Source organism: Solenopsis invicta, chromosome 10 (assembly GCF_016802725.1).
Source record: "Solenopsis invicta isolate M01_SB chromosome 10, UNIL_Sinv_3.0, whole genome shotgun sequence".
Classification (NCBI taxonomy): domain Eukaryota; kingdom Metazoa; phylum Arthropoda; class Insecta; order Hymenoptera; family Formicidae; genus Solenopsis; species Solenopsis invicta.
The window spans coordinates 2737229-2764246 of record NC_052673.1 but is presented as its reverse complement, the minus strand read 5'-3'; the positions used below and the strand labels follow the sequence as shown (position 1 = coordinate 2764246).

The following is a 27018-nucleotide window of genomic DNA, read 5'->3' as shown; positions in this document are numbered from 1 at the left end:
GAAATCTATTTAAAAGACGGAAAAGAGAGACTTGTTCTAATAAACACATGTGGATTTGACAACATTGTCCAGTTATTTGCCACTGCATGCACACACGCAATGTTCCATAATAATCTTATAAAGTCTACGTCAGACATATTTCAATTCATTAAAAATTTCATAGACAAAGGCCCAAGCAAAGAAATTTATAGACAACGCACCACACTATTACGTAAAATAGAACATTTTGTCAGCAAAAATACATGTAATGTTGTAATAATAGATGCGCTTTCAAACATCTCCAATTTCACTGTTTTATATAAAATTTTATATTTTTGGTGCAGAAATCCCAATCAATTCGCATTACTTTTTTTTAAATCGGTTTTAATCGCACATTTTTGACAGGGAAGTATCTTGAGACCATATTAATGTTCTGGTGAAAGAATTTTACAAATATTGCAGCAGATATATACAAATTTTGTAACAAACCACCTTTCCGCTTTCCCCTCAGACCGTCCATCGTTTCACGCTGTTCAGCCAAACAACCGGCGCACGGCGCCGAATATGTACTTTCCACCGGCGTAGCGCGCGAAAACGCATCCCCGCGTCAAGAACATCTTCGCGCGCACGTGCCTGAAAGGCGGCCGAAATTGCGATCGCTGTCGATCTTGAGTGGCGGAGATTCTCTCTCCGTTACCGAATCATCCGTACCCCTGCACCGCCCTCCTCTCGAGATTCGGCTATATAAGCGCCGCATAGTGATTCAGAAAGTCGAAATTTTTGGACATTGAATTAAAAGCTATCTACAACTTTATTAATACGTATAAAATTTTGTATAAAAACGTCTTTGGGGTTGCTGATTTTGAATTTAATATCAATTTTAAAAAACAAAATGGCGGACCCAGTATGGTGGAGTGATTTGTTAAAAAGTTTTCAAATATGCTTGAAATTTGGTATATAAGTATTTTTGGGATTGATGATTTTAAATTTAACATTAGAATTTTACAAAACAAAATGGCGTATCTAATATAGTGGACTAAGTTCAAGATGTAGTTGTATATTAACATTGACTTTGTATGCTCTTTAAATAATTATAACCAGAGAAAATATTGTAATAAATCTAGTAGAGATTCTAAAGTAACTTAACCAAATCTGGTTAAGAGAAAAAGCGTAATACCTAGCTAAGGATTAATTTGTTTAAAACGTTATATTTTGTGTATGATACTAGTATCTCTAAAGTTGCTTAGGAACAGAAGTTAGGCTGCAATTATAATCACTACAGTAATTCAAAACTTTTATTTGTCATTTTTTTTAACACTTTGAATATCATAACACCGCTCTCAACCAAACCCAGAGTCACGAATCGAGGACGTGACGGTTATCGACTCCATTTTTTCGAGCTTTTTGTTTTTTATTTTTTTAAGGATTTTTGGTTTTTATTTTTTTGTTTTTATTTTTTTATTTTTTTTTCATAATGATTATATTTTTTATTATTTTTTAAAATAAAGAATATAAAATGGGGTTTTTTTTCAATCCACAGAATCAATTATTAAAATTTAACTGAATCTTCATCAGAATCTTCGATTTCCGCCACAGTATTAATTAAAAGACCTGCAGCCTCCGAAAACATTTTTTTCTGTTTTCTTTGTTTTATTTTTGTGCTCAGGCTGCAAATATATGGATCACTTGTAATTAATAACATGTGAATTATGTCTATATTTATTTCTTTTCTACTCATTTTTCGACTATGCTCGAGTCTAAACTTTCGAAATTCCTTATGCCTTGCTTCCAACGCCTCTTCAGACAATTGTCTAATTGGTACAATAGCATGTTTTATTATTTCAGAACCGTGCAACAATATTTTGTGAACACTTGCAGGCATGTAATACCATCCGTACTTATCAACTACAAATTGTGCTAAATTATTTGTATATGCATCAAATTTCTCTGTATTGATTTGTTTACTCGATTAGTTGTAGAATAACTGCAAATTTTGTTATAATTTCCTCATTCAACTCAGTTATTTCGGCAGTCACCGAAGGATTTTCTAAAAACGACCTTGCAGTATTGCCGTCGTTAGTAGTACCAACACCTTGTTTAATGACATCTATAAACAGGCCAAGTTTGCTACAAAAATTGTCTTGAATTTTTTCTTCCTATCTGCTTTTTCAATTTTTTGTTTTTTATCACGGATCGACCATTTTTTTATGTATAAATTATAAGATATGTTCAACAAATACTCCATACATCTAATCCGTGCATGCAGAGAGGACATGAACCTATAGTGCTCTGTTTCCAATGGTTTTCTTGAAATGAGATGCAGATTATTCATCTCTTTCGGAGTAGCATTGCATACACAAGGTGTCCCAGACCAATGTATAAAGATTATCACGATGAGGTAGAAGGAATCGAGATAAATGAAAAAGTCTAATACCATTTTGCGATATTTACAATAATTTTTGAGTAATAAAATATTAAGGTCAGCCGAATAAGAGCGTGTGAAGAGACAAGCGGTCGCTCGTCTGAGCCGTAGGACCGCCCACTGCGGCCCGATTGTAGGCGACGGTAAATGGCGCGCGGCGAGGGAAAGGATAGTTTGGCACCGCACCGAGCCGGGCGGTCTTACGGCTCAGGCGACCAACCGTTTGTCTCTCCGCGGGCTCTTATTCGGCTGACTTTAATATTTTATTACACGAAAATTATTGCAAATATCGCAAACTGTTATTAGACTTTTTGATTTATCTTGATCCCTTCTACCTCATCGTAGTAATCTTTATACATTGGTCTGGGACACCCTATAGAACCCATTACCAAAAATAATACTCTTTATTTTAAAAATGTGAAATAATAAACAAATAATCTAAGATTTTCATAATTAATTATAATGAACAAAAATTATTTTTTAATTTAAATTTATTTTAATTTTGTAGACACAGAAAGTATATTTAAATTAATTTGTAAGTACAAATGAACAAGAATATGCCACGTATATGAGGACGTAAGATATGAGGACACAGATATCAGGACGTAATATAATGTTAATTATGAAATCCTGAGTAAGATAACTTTCCACCATTAACGTCAAGAAAAGAAGTAAAAATTCCTACTCGCCCATCTACTTATACAGGGTGTCCCATTTTAATCCATCCACGCAAATATTTCCGTTCCCTTGCATTTTACAAGAAAATGTTTCAGACAAAAGTTGTATGGCTTCAAGGGGGACATAAGATGGTGTCATTAATTTGACCTCGAATAGTTGCTTAAAGGTCACATGAAGGTCACCTTCAATTTTTTAAATGGAACTGCCTATTTTTTATTGCATATTCTTGTAGCTTATCTCGAGACGTTTCCAAAACACTATAAACAAATGTCTTTCCGTTAAGTATTTTGCGAGTTGTGACGCTTGAAAGTTGGTGGGCCATTTTAATCCATCCACGCAAATATTTCCGTTCCCTTGCATTTTACAAGAAAATGTTTTAGACAAGAGTTGTATGGTTCAAAGGGGGCCAACCGTTGATGACCTTGAACTTGACCTTGAAGTCGATTTTCAAAGTCATTTTAAGATTAACTCGGGTTATTTTCAAACATTTGTTCTGCCCATTGACAAAACAGCAGACGTACTCTCATATCTTCATCAGTGATAGCCTGAGTCAAAGTGATGTGATATGCATGGTACTTTGCATTCTTCAGCAGCCTTTGCGCAGTCATCCTAGGAATCCCAATTTGCCTTTCAATCTGTCGGCAACTAATTTGTGGGTTCAGGTGAACTGCTGCTAAAACTGTTGCCAATCGTGCATCGTTATCATAATTGATTTTTTGCCTGACACGTTTCAAACGACCTTGGCGAGCTTGCAGTTCAATATCGCGAATTGTTGTATGATTGGGGCAACGTCTATACCCATATCGTTCACGATATAAAATTGCAGCTTGGCGATAATTTCTATGGCATTCGCCAAGAACAAGTAAAATGTCAACAATTTCATTGGAAGTGTAATCAGCCATATTCCTTATTAATTCAACAATTAGGATTACTAAATCGTGATTTGTGATTTTTGATGAAATTTGATGAATGAAAAACAGAATTTGTGATGAAGACTCAACGGATTCTCCGTTTCTGGGCAGGTGAGTCAAGTTGTCTATGCAGATTAAGTCCGCATTCAACTTCACCAAACTAGAACTAAGGTGTTTCCACAAACTGTCTTTTGTTTTGACATCTGTATTTATCATGGCTATCGCGCTCTCCGCTTTGTGCGGATCTTCGTAGCCACCCTTGACGCTCAGCTCCTACGCGGGCGCCTTTCACCGCTCTGCATATACGCGTACGATTGGTAGGACGCTCCCACCATCTGCAAAGTGCACGTAGTGGAGATCGCTGCAGCTCCGGTGCTCGAGCGACACGACCGGCACGAGCTTACTTGTTTGCATGCGGTCTGGAATCTGGAATTCTGGACTCGAACGGTCCTCTAAAAAGTCTGTAAGTCTATAAGCTTCGGTTTTTTTACCGGTTGATTGCTTTTATAATTAGTAAGAAAGGATGGATTAAAATGGCCCACCAACTTTCAAGCGTCAAAACTCGCAAAATACTTAACGGAAAGACATTTGTTTATAGTGTTTTGGAAACGTCTCGAGATAAGTTACAAGAATATGTAATAAAAAATAGGCAGTTTTATTTAAAAAATTGAAGGTGACCTTCATGTGACCTTTAAGCAACTATTCGAGGTCAAATTAATGACACCATCTTATGTCCCCCTCGAAACCATACAACTTTTGTCTGAAACATTTTCTTGTAAAATGCAAGGGAACGGAAATATTTGCGTGGATGGATTAAAATGGAACACCCTGTATAGAAATTGCAGCGCAAATTCTCTTACGAGAAACCGCGCCGCTTGGCAAGCTGTGGTACGCCACCTATGGGCAGAGTCATGTATTTAGAATTGTGCATTCATTTTGCTTGACGAGAAGTATCGCAAGATTCGAAGAATTTCACAATTATATTTTGTAAGTAAACAAACAATTCTTATAAATACTGCTAAATTTCTAAACTTCCTAACTTTTAACCTCCCTTCAAATAAAATCCTATAGATAACCGTGTTTTTATTTTTACATTTATATATAACCCTACATATATTTTAAATAGTATTCTTATCTGCCTTTTATCCATATCTCGCGTATTAAACAATTAAATTAACCGAAATTAATTAATGGAAAATCTAAAAGAGTGTTAAACAAATAACAAAAATAAACTACAATTTTGCATATAATAACAGAAAACTCTTTATATACAAGTGTGACGTACTTTAAGAAAATGATTTATATTCGAGGATAAATCAGTATGTGTTCTTAATAAGACGCAAAATTCACTAGTGAAAAACTCATCAAAATTACAACTTCAAAAGCGTTTTTCTGGAAAAAGAACACCTAAGAGCAGCTAATGTTGTTGGATTTATGTTGTTCAGAAGGTGTACTTTAATCTTCAATGTTCATTTTTTTCGCACTATTTAGCGTTTTTTTAAAAATCATAATTAAAAATAAAATTTTAAATGTATTTTTAATAAAAGGTAAAAATGTTAATAATATATCTAAAAGTAACTAGTTTTAATTCATAATTTCGAAAAATATAGTACTTAATGAGACAAAGCGAATGATATAAAATTTATTAGAAAAAAATCTATTTGTTCACAATAAATTTGTGTTGAACGTTATTCTACATTTTATTCAATTTAAGAAGATTTAAAAATGCTTGAAGTTAAATGATTGCAACTATTTTTCTATTTAATTAGATGCCATATAACATTGAAAAGGGAGAAATATAAACTAAATATTTTGACTACTTAAAAGTTAATATTTGATACTTCATTTTTTTACCTAATGTCCAAGATTAAGCTCTCTGAATCACTGTGGCCTGCGTCCAGCGATGCTGTAAGAAACGCACGAGTCATAGGCAGCGCAGGCGCAGATACCACCGTCACGCGGAGTAAGCCATAACCTCAAAGCAGGAGCATGCCAAGAAAAACCCAAGGAAATGCCGTGGAAATGGAAAAGACCGCCAAAGCCGGACAGTGTCAAATAAAAAGCCTTTGACCAAGACTTACTGAAAAAAAGCCCCGATTCCTCACTCTAAAAAGAATAGCATTTGGTCCGATCTCGTGTAAAAGCGATTCGATTCACTTACACAAAATAAAGACCAAACGGACGCACGAGTTCGAAAGAAACTCATAGAGTCTTCGTGACACTGACCCTTTTTTCGAGCTCACTTGCTGCGTTCGACTCGTCGCACATGCCCTATAAGATGTGTGCGGTTCGTTCCATCCTGCCCTAGGCCTCTCCTTATAATTTCTCTCGAGTCTCAACGAACGCTGAAACTTTTTCGAGGACCTTGGACGTAACACTTTAAACTAATTCGATTTTTAGAAAATTATTTTTGGACTAGCCACCACTTTTTTCTTCCCTCGATTACATAGTGCGTCATATTTTAAAATTAAATTTTAATAAATATTTCATTACTTTGAGTCTAGAATTTGTTAAACAACACTTTGACGAATATAATCGTTCCAGTTTCAATATAAAATATTGATTGATTATAAATAAAGTTATTTAATAAAATGAAAATGCCATATCACTCTTTTCTCCTGTATATATATTTCCCTAAAAACACAAGTGGTACTATTTCTGTATTTTAACAGAGAAATTTTTATATGCTAACCCATGTGGTACTCTCTTTAATTACTATACAAAACCTAAGTGATTCTATTTCTGCATTTTCATTGAAAAATCTTCCTATTTCTAACCCAAGTAGTATTTACTTAAAAATAAATATTTTAAATTTAATCCAACCTAAATGTATTCTTCCCAAAAAATGTATGAAATCTTTAAATTGCGCTATTTATAAAGAGAATATGTTGCTCTTTGAAATAACTGCTGTATTTACTTAAAAATAAATATCTTACATTTAATCGAACCTAAATGTATTCTTTCCAAAAAATGTGTGAAATCTTTAAATTGCGCCATTTATAAAGAGATTATGTTGCTCTTTGAAATAATTGCTGTACTACTTTTAACAAATCAAATGCAAGTGATAGTATCTTTATTTTTTAAATAAAATCCAAGTGGTATCTTTAATTCCTTTCTAAATAAAATTCAAGTGATACTATCTGTGTATTTCTATTAAAAAATTTTTCTGTTTTAACCTAATAAAGAGAATATGTTGCTCTTTGAAATAATTGCTGTACTACTTTTAACAAATCAAATGCAAGTGATAGTATCTTTACTTTTTAAATAAAATCCAAGTGGTATCTTTAATTCCTTTCTAAATAAAATTCAAGTGATACTATCTGTGTATTTCTATTAAAAAATTTTTCTGTTTTAACCTAAGTAGATGTACTTAATTTTAAAAAGTTTTAAAGAAATATATAACATTTAATCTTAAAGAATTAAGGAAAAAACAGAAATGAGAAAGTTTTATTAAAATATAAAATTTTTAAACTACAAAAAATTGCCGCTGCTAGATAAGAAAAGCAATAAGAAGAATTGACATAAGAAAGAATGCGATAAATGTAACACTTGTAAGATATTTTTTGTAGTTTAAAAATTTTATATTTTAATAAAACTTTCTCATTTCTGTTTTTTCCTTAATTCTTTAAGATTAAATGTTATATATTTCTTTAAAACTTTTTAAAATTAAGTACATCTACTTAGGTTAAAACAGAAAAATTTTTTAATAGAAATACACAGATAGTATCACTTGAATTTTATTTAGAAAGGAATTAAAGATACCACTTGGATTTTATTTAAAAAGTAAAGATACTATCACTTGCATTTGATTTGTTAAAAGTAGTACAGCAATTATTTCAAAGAGCAACATATTCTCTTTATAAATGGCGCAATTTAAAGATTTCATAAATTTTTTGGAAAGAATACATTTAGGTTGGATTAAATTGAAGATTTTTATTTTTAAGTAAATACAGCAGTTATTTCAAAGAGCAACATATTCTCTTTATAAATGGCGCAATTTAAAGATTTCATACATTTTTTGGGAAGAATACATTTAGGTTGGATTAAATTTAAGATATTTATTTTTAAGTAAATACAGCAGTTATTTCAAAGAGCAACATAATCTCTTTATAAATGGCGCAATTTAAAGATTTCACACATTTTTTGGAAAGAATACATTTAGGTTCGATTAAATGTAAGATATTTATTTTTAAGTAAATACAGCAGTTATTTCAAAGAGCAACATATTCTCTTTATAAATAGCGCAATTTAAAGATTTCATACATTTTTTGGGAAGAATACATTTAGGTTGGATTAAATTTAAAATATTTATTTTTAAGTAAATACTACTTGGGTTAGAAATAGGAAGATTTTTCAATGAAAATGCAGAAATAGAATCACTTAGGTTTTGTATAGTAATTAAAGAGAGTACCACATGGGTTAGCATATAAAAATTTCTCTGTTAAAATACAGAAATAGTACCACTTGTGTTTTTAGGGAAAATTAGAGATAAGGTGCGCGCACACACAAAAATACCGCCTTTTTTTTACCTTTTTTTGAAAAGGTAATTTTGTACTGATATCACGCGTTTTGTAGTGTTAAGTAATAATATACTTTTGTAGACTTAAAGTTAAACGTAATTACCACATAGGTTAGCATAGAAAAATTTTTCTGTTAAAATACAAAAATAGTACCACTTGGGTAAATACTACTTGAGTTAGGAATAGGAAGATTTTTCAATGAAAATGCAGAAATAGAATCACTTAGATTTTGTATAGAATTAAAGAGAGTACCACATGGGTTAGCATAGAAAAGTTTCTCTGTTAAAATACAAAAATAGCACCACTTGTGTTTTTAGGAAAAATTAAAGATAAGGTGCGCGCACACACATAAATACCGCCTTTTTTTTACCTTTTTTTGAAAAGGTAATTTTGTACTGATTAGTTTATTTACTACCAACTTTTTCTAAAAATAATATATAAATATCTTTAGCACCCCTAGGCCATTGCTTTTTTGTAACATGCATATCATCACTTTCAAACCATTTACCAGATGATCCTTCTCTACACATACTGGTAAAGTGACCGTTTTGGATACATGAACCGTGATGAAATACAGCATTCATAATTTTAAACTCTTGACCAGATATTAATATTTTACTTGTCGGAACAGCAGTTAAATTCAATTTTTGTGGTACCTTCTCTAATACACCGTTTTGTAATGAAAATAAAATTAAACGGATAATAAATATCTGTTTGGTCGATGTTATTTCATTCTTAATTGACATATTTTCTCCACAACGTTCACACGATTTCTCAGAATCAGACAAACGTAAAAATGAAATATTCAGTAAATCATTAAGATTAATACTTTTTTTCTTCACATTGCTAATAGGAATTGAAAGGATCACCTGATTATAATTATTAGCATTTACGTAACTACATATTTTACATCGACTAGTAGAAATAACTTGATGCTCTACCAAATTTTTTATAAAATCGTATTTTGTACAAAGAGCGTTAAGAAAATCAAACGCATCTCGTTTAGTATCAGTCGAAAAATAGTCTCCTAAATCTTTTCGTATTGTACAGGTATTCAAATTGCGCATTCCGTTTTCATATCGATGCGCTAATGTACTTAAAACATCCAAATTATCAAAATTAAACAATTGTTTTCTAATAATATTTAAATGGAATATACATTGCAATGAAGCATTCGCATAGCACGAAATTTTGTCAGTATTTTCGAAACCATGTATAATCCAATTACCAAAACTCTGTTCAACTTGTTTTTGAACTGATTGTTGAACGGAAATAATTGTTTTCCCTAATGTCCATAGTACATCTTTAACTTTACGGTAACGTTCTTTCGATACATTAATAATTTTTGCTTCTGGTTTATTTAACTTTTTTAAACGATTATATTCGACAATCGCTTCTTCACTGGCTACTACCGACGAAGGGTCATAATTAATCAAATGCAATCCATCTAAAGACGTTACTCGGGATAAAGCAATATAAGTCTGACCCCAACTAAATACCGAGTTACCTATGTCCATAATGGCATTTTGTAAACTTAAACCTTGACTTTTATGAATGGTGATACCATAACTCAAAGTTAATGGAAATTGTTTTCTAATAACATATGCTCCATCCATGACTGGAAACTTGACATTCAGCCTTTCAATTAAATATTCTGAACCAGACGGCAAAAGAAGTTTGACCCCTTCAATATAATCAGTTGACGTATCCTGTACAACTGAAATAACTGTAGCAATTGTACCATTTACAAGGCCCAAACTAGCATCGATATTGCGTCTTATCATTATTTTCGCTCCAATTTTAATTGAAATTTGTTTGGAAAGGCCAGCTGTTCTACTTGTATCTTCATCATTATTCGACAATACCTTTTTAACTTTTTTCTTTATATATGGAATACAGTCAATCTCATCTTCAGCAATTAATAATATTTCTTTTGAAGCAATACGACTTAACATCGCAGTGTTAAGAACGTCACACATATGACAAGTAGGTAATAAACAAACGGTATCAGAAGGCAAATTTTCAATAAAATCACATATTTCGTTTAATCTTGCTTCGAAAGATTCTCCTTTAAAAGATAATTTTCTTTTTTCAAGAATGTTACAATCAGCATTCGTCGATAAACCAATACGAATTCTCGAGAGTAATTCAAGATAAGATACGTCTCCTTGTGGACGCATATTGATCGTTAATTCATCATACTCGAATGAAGTAGTCCATAAATTAACAGCATTTAAGGAACCAAGAAACTTTTGAATTTTTTCATTCCATAATTTGACAAAGGCAGGTTCTTCGTGTACAGGAGGTAATTGAAGCAAATCTCCAAATAAAAGAATATGCTTTTGACCAAACCAGCCATCATCACAATCAGTAGTATCGAATATTTCACATAATCGTAGATGTATTGCGACCGCACTCACGAGCGTGGTGCAACTACGTTAATTGCTCGTGACGCTAGTTAGGCAGCCACGGTAATCGTGACGTCGCTCACATCAAAAGCGCGAAGTTAGCCGGTACGATTGGGCGCCAGGCACGAGCGAGCGTGCCACTCTTAGATCGGAACGAGACCGATCTCTCGATTTATGCCGGAAAAGGAAACGCGAAAATACTCTACTTCGTCACCGGCAATAACGGGCTCTTTTAACCGGTAGCTCAGCCACGGAATTGGCAGAGGGGGTGGTTCGCGGCGGGCGGGGAGGTAGAGGAGAGCGAGGGAACTTAAAGAAAACACTTCGATTTCATAGTGAATTGGACAATGTATTTCCGAGATCTAACACTACTCGCATGGCCTCGCGACGATGTCTCGCGACTCGGGCGTGGTCGGAAAATTTCCCGCGGTCGTCGGTACGAGCTCACCGAACGGAGAGAGTCACAATTCCATTCTGAGCAGCGGCAGACAAACACCGCGCACTCTCGCCACGCTACACACGCACTCTCAGCTCACGCAAAATTATGACGATTCGGCACGAAGCAAGCATTCGGAAATACGCGGAACAAAACGGACATCGCCAACAGAAACGCATACATACGCTATTACAGACGACACACAAGAATATGACACAATTAACGCGACTTGGCTGTGGCGTCGGCGACGCTCTCAATAAACGGAACCGAAAGAATCAAGACGCGACTTGGTCGGATGAGGCGTACGGCGGTTGAGCACGCGGACAGCACGCGAGCACTAGCGTGTTCCCATCCCGGCGGAGGATCGTACGGCGAACGTTAACTCTAAAGACGACTTTCGCATGCGCGACTCATCCGGCCGGCGAAATCGGTGGCTTTACACTAGTTCGTTCGTCTCACCACGACGCTGGCTGGGCCCGAACTCGTCCTCGTGCGGGGATGTAACTCGGCCTCGAAAGCGGCTCCCGTCGTCTCGGCTCGTGGCAGCGCACTCCTGACGATCCACAGCGAAGTGATCGATAGCGCGAGGAAATTCGGCAGGCGGCACGCAGGATCTCTCGCCCCCACGCACGGGGGTTCGTCGCGCCGCGCTATTGGTTCCGCCTGATAACGCGGTCCTCGCGACCCTCTAATCAGGCTGTCGCGCCGCGGCGCGCAATTCGAGGTAGGTCGGTGTCTTCGGGCAGCTTGCGACTCTTCCCGTGGTTTTCCCGAAGCCGGATGGCTATCCCTACGGACTCTCCGACGTCCGGTGCCCCCGCGCTCGGAACCACGTCCGGAACTTTCCCTCGCAGCTCCTTGTTCGGAGTCTCCTACGCGATGATCTGCGTGGAGTGTCGACATCTCCTACGCCGGACCTTCCCTCTTTGCGTCCTGCAATTTCAGGCTTTACTGTTGCGTACAGGCGCGACGGTAAGAGACAACGTAATTAAATGAAGAGAGATCACCTGTCGTGCGCGCTACTGCGATCCTGCGCACGGTCCGGAAGGTCTCCAGTGGCGGCAGCCTCCTTCTTCCAGTCTGCTCGCCGGGTGAGATTTTGTCGATACAAAAAAAGGAATATTCGCTAGCCGCCGATCCGCAAAACGTCGCTAAAATCAACGGACGGACACACGCACGCAAAACAAAGACGCGGAATTATAAGCGCACTCGCCGACACGTCCGTCTCCGAGCCGAGAGGATGTAAAGCCGCAGCGTGCGCTCCTCGTTTAGATCTTACGATCCTTGTGACGGACAGCCAAACGGGATGTCACGTCACAACTCCCCCTTCCCCGGGGAGGACCGAGGAGGTCTTGGCTATCGACGAACGTCGATAGCCATCCATTTCGCAAAACGGTGTCGATTCACGTGGGAGACGGCGGAGCGGGTTGCAGTCGCCGGGAGTACAATACTGTCTCAGCCGCGTCCGGCTGCCTACGCTAAGAATTGCCCTACAAAGTGGAACCTCCGGGCTGTCCGGCTCGAGAAGGTGGCGCCCGTACTCCGGGGTCACATCCGTGGCCGATCCACCAGTCCGGCAGTCTCCGAGCTCTCCAAACGCCAAAAAGGGGTGGCCCTCCGCTGGGCCCGGTCGGGAGGAAAATCTGACGCCCTCGTGGCGTGCCCGCATCCCGGTCCGTGGCATCCAGTCCGGTGGCCCGAAACGCAGAAAACGCTAAATACTTTCGAGATGCCTACTCTAAAGTTCGCCGAAGATTTTCCCGGCGACTCCCAACTCCGCTCGCCCGCCCCGCCCGCAACCAAGCACTAGAATGCAAAGTCCGCAATCCTTTTAACTCATTCTCAGATACCTCCTCACGAGGCGGCAGCAATGATAAAAGGAAACGAAAAAGAGACGCGGAAACGAGGCGTCGTGCTTACCAGCGGAGGCCTTGTCACCTCCGCCTGGCCGATAACGCTCCACAGCCCCGTCGCACATTCTCCCTAACGGACGGCACTTCTCAAACGATCACACCCAGACGTTCACTCTGGACATTCACAAAGGCGATTCCTAGCCCCAACTTACTTAACGGGGGAGGGGGGAAAGCAGGGCGGAGGGAAAGAGAGGTCACTGAATGAGGCAGTACTTAGCTTCCACCAGGTGTGGCACTGGACCCTTTTATTTTTCCCTTTGTACAGAGGCCCCTTCGAGCCAAACAAATAACAATAAAAAAAAACAAAAGAAAAAGAAAAAAAAAGGAGAAATTGGGGAGGGACAAAAAACAAAACTAAAAAAAGGATAGGAAAGAAAGGAGAAAAGGAAAAAAAAAATTATTAATAGGATAGACATAAACAACAAAAACAAAAAAAAAAGAACTCTCGTACACTTCGGTTCCTATCCGAGTCGGCTCGAGGTGGGAGAAAAGAGGCGGAAAGGGAGGAGAGAAAAAAAAACACAGGCCGTGCGCGGGCGCCATGAGAATGGGAGACCGATGTGGCCCTCTGGCGCGATCGGGGCGCTCCGTGTCTCCTCCACGTGGTCTACAAGCGGCCTTGGCGTGCTGCTGCCTGGGCCCACTCCCTGCCGCAGCGCGGGCAGTGTCTGATCGACACCCCGACGTACCCGCAGGCGTAACAAAATACGCGTTGTCGCGGCTGGGGGCAGCGGGAGTAGCGGTGGATCCGGGACCCACAATTCCAGCACCCGGCCGGGGAGATCGGATGATCGGGTTCCTCCCGTCCGGCTCCTCCCGGGATGGTCTTCGTCGGGGCTGGTCTCGCCTCTTCCCGTCGGGCCGAGGGTTCGCTCGCCGGCCCTGGCTCCCCGTCGGATGTAGGCTCCGTTTGGGTGGCCTGATCCCATCTGTGGCACCCTCCCCTCTCTCTGGCCCGGTGAGTACTTACAGTCGTGTGTCATATCGCTCCGTATTGGATACTTTTTTCTGCAGTTTTCTGCCCCGCGGGGCATCTTTGTTGCAGTTCCGGGTTTTTATTCAGGGCTGTTTTCTTGCTCTCTGTTCTTACTTGCAAAATTCTGCGCGGCATTGTCTGGATTTTCGGACTTTCACTGTGAACTTTTCGGTGATCTCTACTCGCGACGGTGTAAGAAGACATCGACGGACGACGCGGAGGACTCTGATTGGCTGCCTGTCGCGCTGTTGGTGCACGATGTCGGAGCGTGGTCTCGCCGCGGCCGGCGAGGAAAGTGCTGAAGCGGCGAGCGACGAAAACAAAAACAAGGGACTTCGAAAACGGATCTCATTAACGAACGTGTCTCTCGCACCGAGTTCGACAAGCGTGAGCGCGTCCCAAATTCTCGCTCTTCGTCAAACTGTGAATAGACACAGCGACGAAGTAGCGAAGATTTTGTTAAGTAGCAAGGAGTCTCTGGAGAGGCGGAGGCAGATTGAGTCCGCCTTTCGTGTCTGCAGGGACGCATTTCTCGAGCTGTCATCGGCTTACTTAAGTGTTTTGGAAAAACATGTGTCTGCTCCTCCATTATCTGAGGAACTTAAAACTCATATAGATAAAGCAGTCACTAATGCGTTCGACTCCTTGCGAACGCGAATGGAACATGCTGATCGGGCGGTCGGGACGACCTGTGCGCCGAGTACGTCTGCTAATACAGGCGCGAAAACCTATGCGTCCGCTTGCTCGGCGCAATCGACGGTCCGCGTAGCCAGGGGTCCTGTACTGAACATTCCAAAGACTACTAATCTTATAGTCACTCCCACGGGCGAGTCTGGCCTTGCGACTTCTCGCGAAACCAGGAGTGTCTTGGAAAAATCGTTAAAGCCCTCTGAGTACGACCTAAAAATATGTCGGATATCGTCAGTCAGAAAAAACGGCATTCGTATCGAGGCCCATTCAGTGGATTTGGCCAAATTGAGGCAATCGCAGGTTTTGGACAGGGTCGGTCTCAGGCTAGAGCAGGAAACCAAAATCAATCCTCGGCTCATAGTACACGGAGTTCCCTGCGGTATGAAGATTGAGGATCTCAAGAAGGAAATCATCTCTCTAAATTTGAAAAATGTTGCTTCCCCGGACGTCAGGATTATTTATATTTTCCCTCCAAGAGAGAATCGAAAATTCACCAGCTGTGTCATAGAGGTATCACCCGCTATCCGCGCCCAATTACTGAAGGAGGAATTAATTTTTGTAAATTATTCCGTCTGCAAAATTGCTGACTACGTAAAGGTTTTACAGTGCTATAGATGCTTGGCTTTCGGTCACTTCGCCAAGACCTGTAAGTTCCCACCTCGCTGCGGTCATTGTGCTGAGGGACACGAAACCAGGGATTGTGTCACGAGGGGGAGGGATCCGATTTGCGGCAACTGCATGCGATGGCTGCCTCACGAGGGGCGATCTCACTCAGCACTGGATAGCAGATACTGCCCCATCTTGCGAAGGAGAGTCGCCGACCGTATAAAGAACATAGATTATGGACAGTAAAGGGACGGAATACATTCAATTATGTCATGTTAACTGCCAATCGCTGCTTGCACATATAGACGAATTCCGAGTCCACTTTGCTAACTCTAAGTATCATATCATCTGCCTTACAGAAACCTGGCTCAAACCAGCTATTTCGGATCAAATGATATCTCTACAAGGCTACTATCCGCTCAGATGTGATCGGTTCGGGAAGCAGGAGGGAGGTGTGGCTCTCTTCGTGCGCGAGCACCTGCGGGTCCGACTGATACAACATTCAAATAACGTTTATAGTCACAAACCGGAGTACATTCTCGCGGAGGTGATTCCGGACGGAAGGTCGAAGATTCTTCTCGGCGTGGTGTACAGACCTCCACACTGCGGATATCTGGCGGATTTTCTAAACGTCTTTACAGATGCTTCTGCATTATATAATCACTCCATCATCTTCGGTGATTTTAATGCCGACCTATGTTCTCAGACGTTCGACTCTGAGCAGATTAAGTCTTTCGTGGACACATCTAATCTATTCCTGGTGCCTTTCGAGCCAACACACCATACTCGTTCCTCATCCACGTGGCTGGATTTATGTATCATCGACGATGATGAAAAACTTGTGACGAAGGGTCAACGCGATGTCACGTTTCTCTCCGCACATCAGCTGATTGAGATAACTTATAGAATCAAAGTTGATCGCTATTGCAAAAGGTGTATCTCGGCGCGAGATTTTCGTTCCTTTGATAGGGACACCTTCCTGGATGAGCTTAGCACGTGCGACTGGGAGGCTCTATACTGTGAGTGTGATATTGACATAAAAGTCAGAATGTTCAACAACTACGTCATTGGATGCTTCGACAGGCATGCTCCGCTGAAAGAAATTGTTCCAAAGCACCTGCCGTCGCCGTGGATCACCAACGAGATCAGAAGGTCTATGGCGGAGAGGAACAGGAGTCGGAGAAGATGGAGGAGGAGCCGTCTAGAGGCGGATTACGACTCCTTCAAGAAGCTAAGAAATCAGGTGCAATACATGGTACGTACCGCCAAGCAAAACTACTATCAGGCGACCTTCTGCGAGCTTGAGGGGTCCAATGCTGTGTGGAGGAGGTTAAAACAACTCGGGTTGATAAAGTCCAGGGCGATGGAGAGGAAACTACTCTTTCCCACGGAGGATTTAAACGCATTCTTTACTAACCGCGTAATGGCAACGGAGCATGAATGTGATGATGTCCACCTGGGAGAGGAGTCGTACGACGATTCAAAATTTTATTGGAGCTACATCGAGCCTCGCCACGTCTTAAAGGCTCTAACATCACGTGGATCTGAGGCTGCGGGCGTGGACGGTTTGGCGCCGAGGCTGCTGCGCATAGCCCTGCCATGTATTTTGCCCGCTGTGACTCATATTTTCAATTACTGCCTCGAGGCTGGAGTGTATCCCGATCACTGGCGTACAGCAGCCATCTGTCCAATACCTAAGGTCAAGTCCCCTTCTCAAATGAAGGACTACCGACCGATCTCAATTCTGTGTTTCATCTCCAAGGTCTTGGAACGAATTGTGGCAGATCAGATAAAAGTCTACCTAGAGAGACAGGACGTCTTGGATCCGAATCAGTCTGCTTATCTGAAGGGCGCATCCACTCAAACGGCCTTGATCAAATTTCTGGACGATGTCCGCCAGGCGGCGGATTCTAGAAGAGTCACAGTGTGTGTCTTCTTCGACTTCACAAAGGCGTTTGACTACGTCTGCCATCGCACATTAATATATAAGTTGAGGAATATAGGCTTTTCGTGCTCCTCGTTGCGCTGGGTTTGCGCCTATCTTTTTCTAAGGAAACAAGCGGTTAGAGATCCACTCACGCGTGGGCTGTCTGAGGTCAGAAGCGTCACCTCGGGAGTACCGCAGGGCTCTGTTCTGGGGCCTCTGCTGTTCGTCCTTTATCTCTTGGATTTTAGGGACATTTTAAAAACCTGCAATTATAGCTTTTATGCTGATGATCTACTTATATACTCTCACACAGAACCTCGATTTTTGCACGACAGCATATCCTTAGTTAACGAAGATATTAAGAGCATCTCAGACTGGGCCACAAATAACTGTCTTACACTAAACCCCTCCAAAACCACAGCAATGGTAGTGGGTACAGCCAGGTACGTGAATAACCTTGCCTTGAATGAGCTTCCCTGCATAAGGGTTAACAACTCCGACATACCATTTGTGGACTCAGTCAATTACCTTGGACTGACTATTTCTGACAACTTATCGTGGGAGAAGCAGGCAGCTAGGACAACGTCTAAAATATACGCCTCGCTACATCAATTGAAGTTATGCAAAAATCTCTTGCCTATCTCCCTCAGAGAAAGGTTAGTAAAAACGTTAATCTTTCTAATTCTGGACTATTGTTCAGTCACTCTTACGGACATCTCTCAAGAGCAGAACCTTAGGCTGCAGAGGGCCTTGAATGCCTGTGTTAGGTTCATCTACCAAGCAAGAAGGGACGAACATATCACCCCTTATTTTGATAAACTAGGGTGGTTAAAGACTCATTCCAGGCGAAGTTACCTAATAGGGAGCCTCACATTTCGTATCATGCGTACAAAAAAACCTCCCGCAATCTATAAGGGTTATACTCACAGAAGCGACGTGATAGTCCGCAACACAAGGGCCGCGAGTGACATGTTGACCGTGCCGTACTGTAGAACCGAGTTATATAGGAAGTCTTTTAGGTGCGTTTCTATCGAGTTATGGAACAGCCTCCCATCTGACATCAGATGTGCCAAATCGCTAGACACCTTTAAATCTGGACTTTACAATTTCCTGTTCGGAACAAACCGTTGATGGGCCGAAGTCCGCTTCGACCCAATCAATCGAAACATCGGTCTCGATACTGACTAATTATTTCTAGTCCATATTTATATTAATTTCCACTTACACTATTACTAATTTCTAATTCTAATTTTTTTTTCTTTTTTTTTTTTTATTGTATTTTATGTTAATTTTAGATTATATAATATTGTATACTAGTATCTATTTTTCTGCGATTTTTGATCTCTCATGTCAAACTTAATGATGTAATGGATCATGCGCTTGAGGGGATCTAATCCCAGAGCGCGTAATAAATGACGATTCTCTCTCTCTCTCTCTCCCCAGATGGCCTGCACCCCTACGTCGCGGGTCGAACCCCGCTCCCTTTGGGGCGTTTCGCATGTCCTGGGGTTGTCTCGCGGACGCAAATCTTCGAGCGCTCGCAGTTCGCTCCAAAATCCGGGATACTCCCAGTAGATTAGGCTGCATAGCTCCCGGTATTTCAGCCGGAACTGGTGGCGCCGCCGCAAGTAGCGCGCCTCCGCTTCGGCGCGACTCCCCATTCTGCCGTGCTCCATCTGTTCGGTAGAGGGGGGGGGGGAACGAAATGGGACAGAAAGAAGAAAGAAAACTCTGAACTACGCCTCTTCTAGGGATTGTGGTAGACTTTTAAATCCTTTATGTGGGCCTTCCCCATCGCGGTTCCGTCTAAGTCGGTGAGCTCGTATACGACCGGCGAAAGGGCCTTCGAAACTCGGAATGGTCCATGGAATTTCGGTGACAACTTCGCCGCGATGTTTTGAGCCGCGGACGATAGAACGTGCTGTCTCTTCAAAACGAGCTCTCCCACCCCAAAAGTTTTATCACGCCGGTGTTTGTTGTAATACGCTTGTTTTTGGTATGCTTGCTCAAGATTCTCCGAAACCCACGCATGCAACGCTTGCAAGTCTTGCATACGTCGTGACCAGTCCCCCGCTTCGCCCGAGGCCACCTCGGTAGCGTCGCGGCAACGACGACGCAAAGAGTTAATTGGTTCTAATTCACGACCGAGATTTAAAAACGCAGGCGAGGTTCCGATGGATGAGTGGTGGGCGGTGTTATACGCGAAACGGAAGTCGTGGATATGGAGATCCCAGTCGCGGTGGTCACGATCGAGAAACGCAATAATCATTGTTTTCAATACCCGGTTCACCCTCTCCACGGGGTTGGCTTGCGGGTGGTACGGCGGGACGGTGGTGTGCGTTATCCCGAAATCCTGCGCAAAAGCTCTCAACGTCTGGTTCACGAACTCGGTCCCGTTATCCGTTAGTAGGAATTTTGGCGTACCCCACCTCGACAAAACGAGATTTTCGAGGGCTTCCCGTATCTTTTTGCCGTTTGCGGTTCGCAGCGCTTGGTATTCGACCCATTTAGTGAACAGGTCTTGTATCACGAGGAGATACGAGTAGCCGTTCTTACTTCGCGGCAGTGGACCCATGATGTCCGCCGCGATAACCGTCCACGGTGCCTCTATTACGCGACGGCCCATCAATCCCACGGGACTGGCTTGTTCGACCTTTGTCTGCTGGCATATCTCGCACCCTTTCACGTATCCTGTCACGTCGCGAAACGCATTCGGCCAGTAGTACGCGATACTCAAGCGGTTGTGTGTTTTGTCGACCCCCAAGTGACCGGACTGCGGATCGTCGTGAGATTCACGCAGAACCTCCTCCCGCAATTCCCGTGGCAATACCAACTTCCATCGGTCTAGATCGGGGACGATGGCCGAAGTCACCGGGCGCGGCTTCAGGAAATAGAGTTGCCCGTCCACGATTTTCCAGTCGGTACAGTTTTTCTTTGCCTCCCCCACCTCGCGAAATTTTTTAAGGTACCACTGGTCATGCGTGTTCGGTGGATTAATCGCGTCGGCGACCGCGACCACGGCGGGCTCGGTTTCCCCCTCGAACATTCGCGACAAGGCGTCCGGAACATGGTGCTGCGCGCCCTTACGATGTACAACTTCATAGTCGTACTCGAGCAACTCCAATGCCCACCGTGCTAGTCGACCCGTCGGGTTCTTGAGATGGTGAAGCCAGCGTAAACTACTATGATCGGTTATCACAGTAAATTTGTAACCTTCGAGGTACGGCCTAAATTTTTGTATGGCCCACACGACTGCCAGACACTCTTGTTCAGTTACGGAATACTTTTTCTCCGGGTCTGACAAGGCTCGACTCGCGAACGCGATAACGTGTTCGACTTCGTTCACTGTCTATGTTAGAACAGCCCCCAAGCCGACGGAGCTCGCGTCCGTTTGTAACACAAAAGGAATCGAAAAATCCGGGCATGCCAGCGTCGGAGCGGACGTTAAGCGCGTGCGAATTTGTTCAAAGGCTGCCTCCTGCTCGCCCCCCCCCCACTCCCACCACCGGTTTTTTCTAAGCAATCGGGTGAGCGGTTCGCTGAGCGTCGCGAATTGCGGGATGAAGCGACGGTACCAGGACGACATCCCGAGGAAACGGCGTAATTGCTTTAGATTGCGCGGAGCCGGATACTCCAAGATCGGTTGCACTTTATCGGGGTCAATTGTTAGCCCCTCCCTCTGCACAACGAAGCCGAGGTAGCGAACGTGTGAGCGACAAAATTCACATTTCCCCGGATTGATAGTGAGACCGGCTGCGGCGATTTTATCCAAGACCCGTCGGAGCCACTCTAAACGTTCCTCGAACGTGGACGTGACCACGACGATGTCATCCAGGTACGCGAACGCGTGCGGTTCCATCTCTGGGCCGATCAGTTTGTCGAGGAGTCGTTGAAAAGTCGCGGACGCCCCCGTCAATCCGTACGGCATGCGAGTGAAGTGATACAACCCTTTACCCGGTACGCTAAACGCGGTAATTTCCCTACTCTCCTTTGCCAAAGGAATCTGAAAATACGCTTGGCTCAAATCGATCGTTGAGATGTACTGGGCGGGTCGCAACTTATCGAGAATACCGTTCATATTTGGTAGCGGGTACGCATCCTTCTTCGAAATACTGTTTATTTTCTGAAAGTCAAGGCAAAACCGATATTTGCCCATGGCCTTTTTCACCATCACAATGGGGTTCGACCATTCGCTAAACGACGGTTCTATAATTCCCGCTTCTAACATCTTGTTGACTTCCTCGCGTATCGCGTCCTGAACCTTCGGCGAAACTAAATAACACCTTTGTTTCACGGGTCGGTGTTGTCCCACGTCAATGCGATGCTCGGTAAGCTTAGTAATACCCGGATTCGCGACTTGTTTTGGTACGTGTTTTTCTAAAAATTCCTCTAGACGTCGTTCCTGATCCGATGTCAACTCTGAAAGCCCGCCGCCGGCCGGAACGCCGGCGATGGCGGACGTGATACTTTTCCCGCCAAGCTCGAACGGATACTTGCGATCAGGCTCGTCCGCAAAAGTCCACGCCACGGCAGTGAAATCGAGACTAACGCCGAAAACGCACAAAAAATCCACACCTGCCACGCACGGGACGACCAAATTCGGCAAGAGGCACACTGAGAGAGCGTGGCGTCTCCCCTCCAACTCCACCGTCACGTCGGCTTCCTCCGCGATCGCGGCGATTTGACCGTTCGCGGTTCGTATCCGCGAGCCGCGGTCGCGGAGCGTCGGGATCCCCAGCCGTCGCAGTATCCGGATCCCGTCCTGCCCGAAAATCGTGCGGCTCGACCCGGAGTCAATCAGCGCGAGGAGCGAGTGTCCCTCCACGAGAACGCGAAAATATCGGAGGGGTGGGCGCCCCTCAATCGGAAACGCACCGTACAAATGTTCGAAATCGCTTATGTTAATTGGTGATCGGGCCTCTGCCGATTCTACTGGAGTCGCGCAGACCCGATCTAGCGACTCGCCGGCTCGTTTCCCGCGCACGTGGCACACGACTTCACGGTCACGCCGGTTTTACCACAACGGTAACAATACATCCGCCGGTTCTCGCCGCATTCGCGCGCAATGTGACCGATTTTATCGCAGTTCCAGCACTTAGCGGTGCTGGTACGCGGGGAAGCGGTGGCGGGGTCTGCGGAGGCGGTACTCGTCGACGCGGCCGTCGGCGCGGCGGCGGTGGTGCTTGTTGGCTTCGCGGATTTCTTACGCCCCCCGGGACTCACCGTCGCGACACCCTCTGCGACGACCGCAGACGCGCGCGCGGCCTTCTTCGGCGAGCGATAGGCTAATTCCGGAAAAAGAGATCGCTCCGGCGCGGGTGGAGCGCGATAACGGGTGGCAGCATCGTGGCTCACCTCAATTCGCGACGCCAATAATTCCAATGACGCGAAACTTCTAAATTCGTCCCGGCGAATCGCTATCTGTAATCGCGGCAGCCTATTCCGATGCGCGTAGTTTAATTGTTCTTCGAGAGTCCACGGCGGGCTTAATCGGTCGAATAACGCCTGCATACATGTCAAATAATCGGCGACGGTCTCGTGCTCCCCCTGCGTACGACGGAGAATTTCGTCGCGCAACGCGAATTGAAAATCCGGGTAGCCAAATCGCGCGCGCCATGCCACCACGAAGTCGTTCCACGATCGTCATTCTGCGCGTCGGTTGCGGAACCAATGTACCGCCGTCCCCGATAAAAAGAACGGCAGACACCGGAAAAGATCGTCGTCCGAAACGGGCAGTAAGGCGCGACCCTCCTCAATACGCACTAAAAATGCTTCCGCGTCGCTACCGCGAGAGCCCGAAAACGCCAAATTCCATTTTCGTAAGATGTTAAAAATCTCGGTAACCGAATGCTGCGGCCCGCCGGGAGGTGGAGGTTGTCCTCCGCCCCCGCGCAGCGGCAGCATCCCACGTCTCGAGGAAGCGCGCGCGGGAATCGCGTCGTCGTCCTCCCCCATGCGGAGGTTGCCCATCGCGAGATCACCCGGACTGTCCGGTCGCATCGGCGGAGAGGGCGGAGGTAGCCGTTGCACGGTCGGCATCTCGATAGCGTCGTGCAACGACGCGGTCTCGATCGGCTTTTCCATCTCGTAACGCAATAGGCGGTCGGGCAATGCCGCGAGATCCCCGCCGCTCAGCTGTCCACGACGCGCCAATTCCTCCCGCAAGCGATCCTCCGATAACTTATAGATCCACCCGTAGCGCGATTTTCCCTCCGAAGTTGTCATCGCGAAAGAATACCGCGAAACCGCACGACGCTACAGCGAACGAAAGAGACCCGCAAGGACGGGGCGACCGAAAGTCACGACACGGTCGCTCACAACGATCCGCAAGGTTCAGGACGAATAATATTTTGACACGAATACTTTCCAAATTCCGCCAGCCCAAGCGCAAAAACTCTCAGTAAGTTAGAACGGTGAAGGCAATCACAGAGAGGCACTCGAAAACGTAAACAACGTCGTCGCGCGAACGCGTACGCGAGTGCGAGAGAGACAGCCGCAAGGTCGACGCGCACACACAGCGCACGGCAACAAGCGACGTCGCGCGAAACCGTTCACGCGGAAAACACGCGAAATTCCAGGACCACTCGAATTCTTAAAATCAGTACGCGAAAAATAACATGCACACTGCTGAAAAGAAAATGATTAGCAACAACAGAAATCACAATAATGAAATTCACCAGAGAAACATAAATCACATATAGGAAATAATTTCCACATGCAATAAATCAATACCAAAGCATGCAGAAGTCCTCTCGCTCTCAACGCCCGTAATTTCGATACTTGCAGAATTTCTACTTTCCAACGTTTTCGGTGCCCCACGTTGGGCGCCAAATTTGCGACCGCACTCACGAGCGTGGTGCAACTACGTTAATTGCTCGTGACGCTAGTTAGGCAGCCACGGTAATCGTGACGTCGCTCACATCAAAAGCGCGAAGTTAGCCGGTACGATTGGGCGCCAGGCACGAGCGAGCGTGCCACTCTTAGATCGGAATGAGACCGATCTCTCGATTCATGCCGGAAAAGGAAACGCGAAAATACTCTACTTCGTCACGGGCAATAACGGGCTCTTTTAACCGGTAGCTCAGCCACGGAATTGGCAGAGGGAGTGGTTCGCGGCGGGCGGGGAGGTAGAGGAGAGCGAGGGAACTTAAAGAAAACACTTCGATTTCATAGTGAATTGGACAATGTATTTCCGAGATCTAACACTACTCGCATGGCCTCGCGACGATGTCTCGCGACTCGGGCGCGGTCGGAAAATTTCCCGCGGTCGTCGGTACGAGCTCACCGAACGGAGAGAGTCACAATTCCATTCTGAGCAGCGGCAGACAAACACCGCGCACTCTCGCCACGCTACACACGCACTCTCAGCTCACGCAAAATTATGACGATTCGGCACGAAGCAAGCATTCGGAAATACGCGGAACAAAACGGACATCGCCAACAGAAACGCATACATACGCTATTACAGACGACACACAAGAATATGACACAATTAACGCGACTTGGCTGTGGCGTCGGCGACGCTCTCAATAAACGGAACCGAAAGAATCAAGACGCGACTTGGTCGGATGAGGCGTACGGCGGTTGAGCACGCGGACAGCACGCAAGCACTAGCGTGTTCCCATCCCGGCGGAGGATCGTACGGCGAACGTTAACTCTAAAGACGACTTTCGCACGCGCGACTCATCCGGCCGGCGAAATCGGTGGCTTTACACTAGTTCGTTCGTCTCACCACGACGCTGGCTGGGCCCGAACTCGTCCTCGTGCGGGGATGTAACTCGGCCTCGAAAGCGGCTCCCGTCGTCTCGGCTCGTGGCAGCGCACTCGTGACGATCCACAGCGAAGTGATCGATAGCGCGAGGAAATTCGGTAGGCGGCACGCAGGATCTCTCGCCCCCACGCACGGGGGTTCGTCGCGCCGCGCTATTGGTTCCGCCTGATAACGCGGTCCTCGCGACCCTCTAATCAGGCTGTCGCGCCGCGGCGCGCAATTCGAGGTAGGTCGGTGTCTTCGGGCAGCTTGCGACTCTTCCCGTGGTTTTCCCGAAGCCGGATGGCTATCCCTACGGACTCTCCGACGTCCGGTGCCCCCGCGCTCGGAACCACGTCCGGAACTTTCCCTCGCAGCTCCTTGTTCGGAGTCTCCTACGCGATGATCTGCGTGGAGTGTCGACATCTCCTACGCCGGACCTTCCCTCTTTGCGTCCTGCAATTTCAGCGGCTTTACTGTTGCGTACAGGCGCGACGGTAAGAGACAACGTAATTAAATCAAGAGAGATCACCTGTCGTGCGCGCTACTGCGATCCTGCGCACGGTCCGGAAGGTCTCCAGTGGCGGCAGCCTCCTCCTTCTTCCAGTCTGCTCGCCGGGTGAGATTTTGTCGATACAAAAAAAGGAATATTCGCTAGCCGCCGATCCGCAAAACGTCGCTAAAATCAACGGACGGACACACGCACGCAAAACAAAGACGCGGAATTATAAGTGCACTCGCCGACACGTCCGTCTCCGAGCCGAGAGGACGTAAAGCCGCAGCGTGCGCTCCTCGTTCGGATCTTACGATCCTTGTGACCGACAGCCAAACGGGATGTCACGTCACAGTATATACAACAAAGTCAAATTAGATATCATTGATACTTCGTCAATTATAAGAAGGACGACATCTTTAAGATCTGCTCCTAAAACTTTCAATACATGATCTGCTAATTGTTTATACTTGGGAGTATGACCATGTTCAACAGGTAATTGAAGCAATCTATGTACTGTCAAACCATCTACATTAAGCGCTGCTATACCGGTAGGTGCCGCTATAGCAGTATCCTTGTTGAGATTTTGTTTTATCCAACATTTAATAGTTTTAATTAAGAAACTTTTACCACTACCTCCTTCTCCACTAACGTATAATCGTAGTAACGATTTTTCATTTGACATTACAGTACTAGTGACTCTATCAAATACTCTTTTTTGGTCTACATTCAGTTTTGAAATCATTTGAGACATATCGACCTCTTCGTTACATTTATTACCAAGATCTTTAAAATCTTGCATTGCCTCACCAGCTTGAACATTTTGAACACCTATCGGGTTATCAGGATCATCCTGAGTCACATGCTGTTGCTTTTCGTCTAATTGTTGTTGAACTAATTCCTTCGCAGTTTCGAATGCTTTTTTCAATTCCTCCATTCTTTCGTGATACTGCAATGCCTCGACGAGATGTAATTTTACAGTGTGAAATGATTCCGCATAAGTATTACAACCATTTTTAAGCTCTTCTATTTTCCGCCATGGTTGAAACATAAGAAGTAATGCAAGGAAATAATCTTCCGGCCTAGTATTGACATCATATCTATAATGATTAATAAGATATGCACGCTGTCGTCGTTTAAGATAATAAACATTATCTATCTTGTAAAATGTAATATTTTTACTTTTTGGTTTGATTTTTGTAATATCATGCCATTGTGCAAATTCATATAAAGACATAGATTCAAATTCCTTCGGTCTATTCGGATAATGATTGTCTATCATAGATGGACAAAATATGTCTTTCGATTC

General features: G+C 44.1%; 1 protein-coding gene across 1 annotated transcript; it reads right to left on the bottom strand.

Moving 5' to 3' along the window:
* Positions 1–19213: 19213 nt before the first annotated feature.
* On the bottom strand, positions 19214–23691 carry LOC113006171 (uncharacterized protein K02A2.6-like). The gene is made up of 4 exons (XM_039453978.1): positions 23143–23691; positions 22432–23013; positions 21042–22228; positions 19214–20693 (listed from the first exon to the last, which is right to left on the bottom strand). Exons 1-4 carry the CDS (start codon positions 23689–23691, stop codon positions 19214–19216), a joined length of 3798 nt encoding a protein of 1265 aa, XP_039309912.1.
* Positions 23692–27018: the final 3327 nt, after the last annotated feature.

Bases quoted from the DNA above. Each gene is read 5' to 3' on its own strand.
- LOC113006171 (XM_039453978.1), bottom strand. From the start codon at position 23,691: ATGACAACTTCGGAGGGAAAATCGCGCTACGGGTGGATCTATAAGTTA. The intron at 23,014-23,142 runs GTACATTGGTTC...CGTCGTACGCAG, and splicing joins TCTTTTTATCGGGGACGGCG to GGGGAGCACGAGACCGTCGC. The intron at 22,229-22,431 runs GCGAGTCGCTAG...ATTTTCGGGCAG, and splicing joins CGTGCGCGGGAAACGAGCCG to GACGGGATCCGGATACTGCG.